The following is an 8,473-nucleotide window of genomic DNA, read 5'->3' as shown; positions in this document are numbered from 1 at the left end:
GAAAATGTGATTCTATAACCTAGATATGTATGTACAAATTTAAGAGACTATCAGAAATCATAAGAAGCCAGAAGCAGCTCCTAAGAAGCTTTTAACTCCAAAAACACTGAGATTTTCCAAAGTGCAAGCAAATCACTTAACTGATATTTACAGATTCCAAAACCAAATCAACTTTACTCTTTGGTGTTTTCTTCCAACGACACTTAAGTCAATTGAGTGGTCGCAGGAAAAAGAAAATACCCTTCACATCATGTTTTGGAAAAGGTCATTCTTGCTTTTGCTAACCGACAGTTTCTCAAGTCTCTCTGTAAATACATTTTTCCTCCTCTCAAAGATATATGACTATAGTTAAAAAGGAGACTGGATGCAAAACAAGCTGTAAAATGCTGTCTTCCCTAAAAATTCAAACTTCAGTTTTACATCTGCTGAAAACAAAATACATAGTTCATCTAATTCCTAACAAAAAACCTTGCTCCTTTTATACAGCACTTACCTTTAAGTCTTGCAAAGCGCTTACAAAAACCGCAGCAAGAAATACATGTAAGGCTTCATTCTTATAACAGAAAACCCATACCGACATACCCATTATAGCTTTTGTTGTCAATCCTCATGGTAGCAAGACAGAGACGGTTGGTATTCCACATGACTATTTCTAGCAGACCGTTTAAAAATAACCGTAACTCTGTCATAGCCTTAACGCCTTGCAAATACTGGACAGAGACCGGAGTCATATGTCAGTACTATGATTTTGCCTGTGCTCCTGCAGCTTTGGGTTGCAGAGAGAGACTGAGGCCTTTCTGCAATTATGCAGGTTTAACGTTTCCTTTGTGAAAGCAGCAGTAAAGTTCAGACCAAAAAAGTTAACTCGTATTCTTCTGAGTGGCTTCCACCTTGGAATTAGTCATAAGCAAGATATTACACAACTAATAATGCCAACCTACTTCCAATACAAACCTACAAACTTCTGTTAGAAAAAAAGGCAGTTCAACATGTTGCAAGTGGAGCTACCCATGAATTCCAGGAACATTCAACTATGAGCCTCTGATACAGCTGTCAGCTTATCGTGAGCAATAAGCACGCGGGAGAACATACCTGCCATTCCTTACACTCTGCATCCCTTTCCGGTCTTCAGTATAACCTCTCTAGGATCTCTGATTTCACAGATTTCCTCTCTCTTACTTTTATTTGAAAATTCATTACATTCACCTAAATGACAGTGTCATTCAAAATACAAATTTTCTTTATGAAAGCATCACGAATGTGGCAAATATAAACCATTCAAAAAATGTCTTTGACATATAACAAAACTCTATTTCTGTTTATGGCAAATTATTTTATTTTGTAGAAGAAATACTTTCAAATAATACAAAAATGACACAATCATACAGAACTGTGACAAAAACAAGAGAGATGAATACTGAACATGATAACTCATTACCACATCAAGACAGAGCTCATTACAGCAGTCAAAATCACAGACCCACAAGATACGCTGATGGCGTCTCACAGAGGCCACTGTTTAAAAAACACCAAGGGAACCCCCTGACAGACAGGCCACCAGACAGTGCCCCTTCGTTATACAGTCACAGAACAATTTAGGGTGGAAGGGAGCTCCCTGCCCCAGCCCCTGCTCAACGCGGGCCTAATGTGACCAAGACGCTCCGGGCTACGTCAAGTCCTCAACCCCTCCAGGGACGGAGAGCTCCGCCTCCCTGGGCAACCTCTTCCAGTATCTGACCACCCTCACGGGAGCACGGTCTCGTCTGTTCTGAGTATACAGCAAGTACTTCTGGTGTGACTGCGTGGTAACTTCCGACAGGCGCTACTATGTAGGGGCCTCCGCTGAAAATGAGACGCGAAATTCTGACTAACTGGTCTTTTCAAGTAATGAGCACTGGAAAGCTTGCTGTCCCTAGACTTTTACCCAAACACTAAAAATTTCTTACATGATTTGGTTTTTATTTGTGTAGTTGCTGAATATGCCCACCCAAGCTTACTGGCAAAAACAGACTTCAGGATGGTTAGCATGATAAACGCTAAATATACTTTAATTTCACATATATTGCTATACGATGGAACCACTTGATGCCTGTAATGATTACAGGCCATACTAGGAAACAGGGAATCCTACCTTAAAATTAAATGTCTGCGTTAATCATCCTCATTGATTAATGATTTAGCTTTACAATCTTTTTTCCCATTACTTTTTGCCTCAGCTTGGACAAGTAAAAGCAATTCAGTTTCACTTTCAGGTTTTCCTGATCTTTGACAAGGTAACAGAGTATAAGCTCTTGAAACTCACAAAGAACTCCTACTTACAAAATATTTTAAAATATTGTCATTGGTTCTGATAAGTCTGTTTAGGTTTTGGCTGTTGTTGTTTTAATTTCCTGACATATAAAAATCTGGAGCCAATTTGACCTTTAATTAAGAGACAGCATGATCTTCCCTCTAGGAAATTCCAGCAATTTGCAAAGTCAGTCTTGTGTTGGGCACCTCTCTTTGTAGGTAATGTATAATTAGAAAAATATGAGAAACTCTATTATAGTAGCTTAGTAAAGAAGTATTTTTACATACTTGCAGGATGCAAGGACACAAAACTGGCATTCTCGGGAATTTAGAGTGACAGTCTTTCATTACAACAAAAGGTTTACACAAGTAAAATTATTTCTTACCGGATTTTAGCTGGTTCAACTAGCAATCAAGTGAGCTATACCTTCCAGAATTATACACCTTCCCCCTGGGAAGGGTCACCGCTCAACAGAACTTGCATGCAGTAACCTCAAAGCACATCCTTTAAGATGAACATGTGTTTAAGCATCCTTACTTAATGCAGCTGCTTTCCGAAACCAGCACGTATGTGCTTTCCTGAATCAGATCAGAATCTTTAAAACTGTAGAAATTACTCTAACATTCCTTTAGCGGTCTTTCCACACAGCTAGCTCACGTTGCTTTTTTAACTCCCTTTCCATTAAACAGCAAAACAAAGACCTGTCACCCTTTTCCTTCCTCCGTTTAAACTGAGAATCTAGTTAAGAATATAAAGATACTTTAGACACAACTGAAATGAAAACAATCTATTAGTGCGCAGTAAGAACATGCAAATGAATTCTGCAATGTTTAACATCACTTCTAATCAGTGTTAAACGCGTTGCAGGTGATAATATTTTGCTATAACACAGACAGTGCTAAAGGATACAATGTACATAATAAGCTACAGATAATAAAGCTGAAAAAAGTGACAATTTTAGAACATAGTATTTTCATTTCAGGTATCAGAAACAAAACCAGCTCAATGGTTCCATTCTACTGTATGACAAATACTGAAGAACAAAATTTCAGTCTTAAAATACATCTTAAAGTAGGTATTTTCCTTCAAGGAAAAAAGGCACTATAAATAAATTACACTACAGTGAATTTGCCTGAACTCACTTTGTTTCTGTCTTCCAGCCTTTAAGTCAAATAAAACAGCATAAAAACTGTACACGCTCTTAACAGGATAGTCGATCTTTTATAAAATAAGTTGTCTTCAGAGATGTCAGTTTCACAACAAGGAAAAACCAAGCCTTGTTGCAGTCGCTATTATAAAATATATATGTATATATATTTATATATATGTTTTTGTTTACTTTTACTTTTTTTACTTTTTTTATTTTTTACAAAACGTGTATATTAGCTTTTGCACAATTTGTTTTAAAGAAACTTGGCTAATCTAATAACTTCATTAAAATAAAAGCGATAAATACTTCATGTTTACAATGCAACACGTCATACATCGTCAGCTGGCAGAGGAGGTATGTTAATCCTTGGTCTTGTAAAAAAAGCTATCTTCTCTCTGTGATCAAAACAAGACAAAAGGGGAGTCAATCAAATATATGCCCACTTTTCCTGCCCCCCCCCCCCCCCCCCCGCAAGAACACTGTTTCTTTACCCTGGTCAGTAGTTAGTATTTGTTACTTACATACTGAACTGATGGTTTCTTTGAGTACAAGAAACTTACAAAAACTATTAAACCTCACTGTATACTTTTGGCAACATTCCAGCAAATGCAATTACTATTTTTGAAAAATTTAGGTGGAAGTTTTATACAACTCATTGAACACCAGTCATAGTTGACTGTAAAAAGGTGTCACAGGACAAGTCCTGCACAAGCCCCTTCTGCAACGCAAAGTTCGCTCTTGTACATTTTGCACGAATGCCTACAAAAACGGAAAAAAAACCTGACAGCATTCACAGTCATCTTTTTGCCTCTTTATTGAGTAAACAGTTCATGCTGTAAAGTAAGTGTCATAAGAAATGGATGTGTGTGCATAAAAAGGTCAAGAATTTAAATGAGGAAGATAGCTTTTGCTTCATTTTCTACATCTCATTCTATTCAATTCCCCGTATCTTTTTATATCTCAGTAGACAAAGCATAAAAGCCCCTCTCTTATTACCAGAAGCACAAGATGTAAAAACAACCCTAAAATTTCTATTCTTCCCACTTCCTCCCCACCTTTGTGAGAAAGGCCTTTACAATATAATTCAAGCAAAAAAAACACATTAAAGGACAGACAGCTTTTCTATTCCAGTTAAGTATTCCCTGCAAAAAAGTTCTGGATGAGATAGTATAATGTAACATTGTAGCTGAGCTGTCCTCCACATCTATGTTGCACTAACATTTTCTTACTCTTACTGTTACCCTCCCAATAAAAATTACAAAAATTTTAATGCTTAATAAAGTCTTCTTGTGAAATGCACAGTTTATCAATGCTGCTTGTACACAAAATAAATTGTCAGAAAAAAAATAAAGCTAAGAGAGGACACATACCATGTGAACACAGATGAAATAAGGAAAAGTCCAAAGAAAAGGCTTCTTGAGAGAAAGCTGGAATATTATTGAGTAATTTTTAGGGAGAGGGTGTTACTAGTAATGTGTATGTATTACATTAAACAAACAATTTATGTCCACAGGCTTGCACTGAAGAACGGACAAATCATTTGAACTTAATAGTGACTAGGCTAAGTTGAAAGAATCACCTCAGCTATGTTTGCACTTGAAGACTTTTTTTTAACATTTCATGTGTTTTAGAATTGTAACACTGCAATTTTACCTTAACTTTGGCTCTTTGCACTACAAATAATTCAAAGGAAACTCATGTGTCCAAGTCAATATACAGTTAAAAATTACTGGCTACATATAAGACAACAGAATTTAAGCTAAATGCTTCAGAGACCTTTAACTTCTCCAATGAACTGTTGCTATGCTATTTCAGTACACTTTACCACTTACCTAAAAGTCTGCACCTGAATAGGCTCCTTCTGATTTTGCCCACGCAACTGGTATATTTCTTTTGATGCTTTCTTTAGCATCTTTTCAGCTGCTTGCTCTTGGTGATGTTCAAATTTGGTCTGTCTGGTCTGAAAACAAGAATATAATGCTTAAAATGGTCATATGAATAAATAAAACACAAGAATACCCAGGTTAAAATAATGGCTTTTTTCCCCACTCACCACAGTAAAAGCACACAAGTATGTTGTCTGACATAGCTGATCATCTAAGAACTATAAATTCAAAAGACTGACAAGTGTTGTTTCATTTCTTAACGCTCTTCGGACAGATATGTATTAAATTCATTAAATTTACTGCATGCAGACCTGTCAAACTTAAGGCCTTAAAATAAATTTAAGCTCACTCTTCATCTCTGATAATCCAATGACAATTTTGTTTGTTGTGCAGTTTTTGCCACTTTTTGCTTGTAACTTCTTCCTCCAAGAACAGGGAAAAAGAAGTCACATACTTAGAGAACATTCCAAATACTTGTAAAAAATGAAATATCAAATCAGCAAAATTTCCTTCAAAGATCAGAAGTTACGAAATTATTAAAGTTCCAAAAATAAGTATGTAAAACAAACAAACAAAAAAACCCCACCAAACCAAAACAAAAGGTGCCACTGGCAAATACTGCCATTGTCCAGTAATTGTCCTCAACTAAATACACAGTTTGGTAATAATCAATGCAATCACTTTTATTGTGCTAACTTCAAAAATATAGAAGCAACATTCATTGTTTGAAGCTCTGTAAAAACAGCTCTTTAAACGTCTTGTCACAATCAAGAAATTTTGAAACCAGAAGTTTCTGAACATGTTGAGTGCTCATCTCGTGTTACCGTACCTGCCTTTCTGCTTCCTTCAACAAGTTTCGGAATCGCTCATCCCGAAGGACCCAGTGGGGCAGATCTGTCTGCCCTCTCAGTTGGGCATCTTCCAGACGCTGTCTCAACTCTCTTAAAACACATATCTCCTCGTTCAGCTGTCTCTGTCTGGTTCTGGATGCCTGGAGATCCAGCTCCAGGTCTAAGGACGTCCTTGCCATAAGCTCAGCCAAAGATGATCTGCAGGACTGCTGAGTTATTAGGATTGAAATAAAATGCACAACATATTACTCTCAACACGGTATACTGTTACTATACCATTTAAGTACATCTTTAGCTATACAGAGCATACATTCCTGTACTTACTTCACACAGAAAGTCTTTCTTGACACAAAGTTTTGGAGAGATTACTTATATCCCACAGTGAAAGGCTAACCAGTTGTAGGGGTCTTCTGTACCATACATAAACTTTTTCAATCAATGCTTTCTACTACCTCCTTTTACAGTCTCCTTTTGCCTTATAAATATTTAACTAATTTAAGTTTATGGACTAAACTTTCATGTTATGATGATAATAAAAGGGATGCAACATGAAAAAAGTCGTAACAGAACGTCAGAAAATACTGTACCAAGCAAGACTCCCCTTAAAGGGCTTTATTCAATACTGGTTTTAAGATACATTCTGAATCAAAATGGGAAGCATGGCTGTCTACTTGCCTACCCCAGCAAGAAATTAACTTCTGCTGACCAGGCTAAACCGTATGCAATTTATATACAAGGCATTAATGCCTTACCGGCCCTTCTCTGCCCGCTTGGTTCTGCAGCGTGCGGGGTGGCACTGGGGCGAAAGAAGAGCTTAACCTATTCATTCCTGAATATTTGGGCATCAAATACTATGGTTTGCTAGGTGGCTTGGGAGGGGAGCTGGATGTTTTACTGTCACAATCACACACTACTCTGGCCTGCACTCTGAATTATAAACTAGATTTTAAAGATTTAACGAAGTTTACATCTAAATCAATACAAATTCATTGCCTGTTAAACTAATTTTTGTCTGCCACACTTTTTTTTTCCTCCTCAGTAATTCTTTACAACTATATTTCACTTCTCTACATCTACCTTTCAGCTTAAAAAACCCAAACCAAACCCAAAACACGCACCCCTCTCCCAATTACATTACAGAAGCCTTATACATTTCCTAAAAACATCAGAATGTACCTGTAGACATCTAAAGCTCAGGTATAAAAGTACCAATGTTCTAGCAACTTAGTGAAAAGTAAAAACCAGTTTCCTAGGTATACCTGCTTATACCGTAGCGTACGCCTCTCCAATGTATTCCGGACAAAAGGGGACTTCCTTGGCAGAGTTGAACTGTCACTGTCACTGCGATACAGCTGATTAGAAGAGACATTGAAAATACAGGTTGCTTACAAGGTCGTCTACGTTAAGAAATCTGGATTTTTTTTTTATTTTTTTTTTTTGCTTTTGTGATTTATTTTTAAAAATGCACTGAAATGGCCTTGTCTTATGCAATTGATTTTTTTCAGCTTTAGTTATTTATAAAAATTTATATGCAATAGTGCTCATACTGTGTAATATAAGTTACAATAATTCAAGAAAACTTCAAAACCATCAATGTTTTACAGCTAAGTTTCATCAAGCATTCTCCTAAATATCCAAGACAATGTAACCTAAAAAAAAAAAGGGCGGGGGAGTTAAAGGCAATAATATTTCTTCCTAAGGCATTTACTGTCATGGGCACAAACAATACAGTCTCCCACTAATTCCCCCCTCTGATTTTAAGTAAATGCAGATTAAGTGAGGGTGTTTAACAATCTTTTCCTTTTTGCACTATCATTGTTCTGGTGTGTGAGGTACTCACACTTCCTATATCATAAACAGATAATGGAATCCAGAAATCAAACTGAAGAATTTGAAGGGGTCCACAGATGCACTGCGTGCAATACAAATAAGAGAGCAAAACCCAAAAGATCCTTGGTTTAGGAAAGAGCATAAAAGTTAAAAATCATTACTGCATTTTCAAACTCAAGCTCTCAAAAGCTTATGAAAGAGTACAATTAAAGCTATGCGCATTACACCAATATTGCAAAATCAATACCATGAGCCAACTGCTGATAAGCCTTCTGCCACTGAACACAGCAACCAGCTAACGTGAGCTTGAAAACTGTTGTGCTGATCCTCAATTACTTGCACCAATGTGCTCAATAATCCTAGGTCCCACTGTAACCGGCATCCCATGACTGACATTCATGACAGCAACCAGTCATAAGAATATTTATGCAATAAACCTAAGATTATGCATTCAGTCCCCTTTCCC

General features: G+C 36.8%; 1 protein-coding gene across 3 annotated transcripts in view; it reads right to left on the bottom strand.

The window, feature by feature from the left end:
* Positions 1-1,329: 1,329 nt before the first annotated feature.
* WWC3 (WWC family member 3) overlaps positions 1,330-8,473 on the bottom strand; it is a gene marked incomplete at its 5' end in the record, with an annotated part of 103,821 nt that continues 96,677 nt past the window's right edge. For 2 of the 3 annotated variants that reach the window (XM_082305142.1, XM_082305144.1), the window contains 4 exons: positions 1,330-3,835; positions 5,273-5,400; positions 6,156-6,386; positions 7,437-7,529. In XM_082305142.1, coding sequence (XP_082161268.1) covers positions 3,769-3,835; positions 5,273-5,400; positions 6,156-6,386; positions 7,437-7,529 — 519 coding nt within the window. In that variant the 3' untranslated portion in view covers positions 1,330-3,768. The remainder of the gene's footprint in view (positions 3,836-5,272; positions 5,401-6,155; positions 6,387-7,436; positions 7,530-8,473) is intronic. The other variant, XM_082305143.1, reaches the window with a different exon arrangement.

Source organism: Platalea leucorodia (assembly GCF_965183815.1).
Source record: "Platalea leucorodia genome assembly, chromosome: 2".
Lineage (NCBI taxonomy): Eukaryota > Metazoa > Chordata > Aves > Pelecaniformes > Threskiornithidae > Platalea > Platalea leucorodia.
Note: the sequence above shows the minus strand (reverse complement) of the source record. Positions and strands in the feature narration are given on the sequence as shown.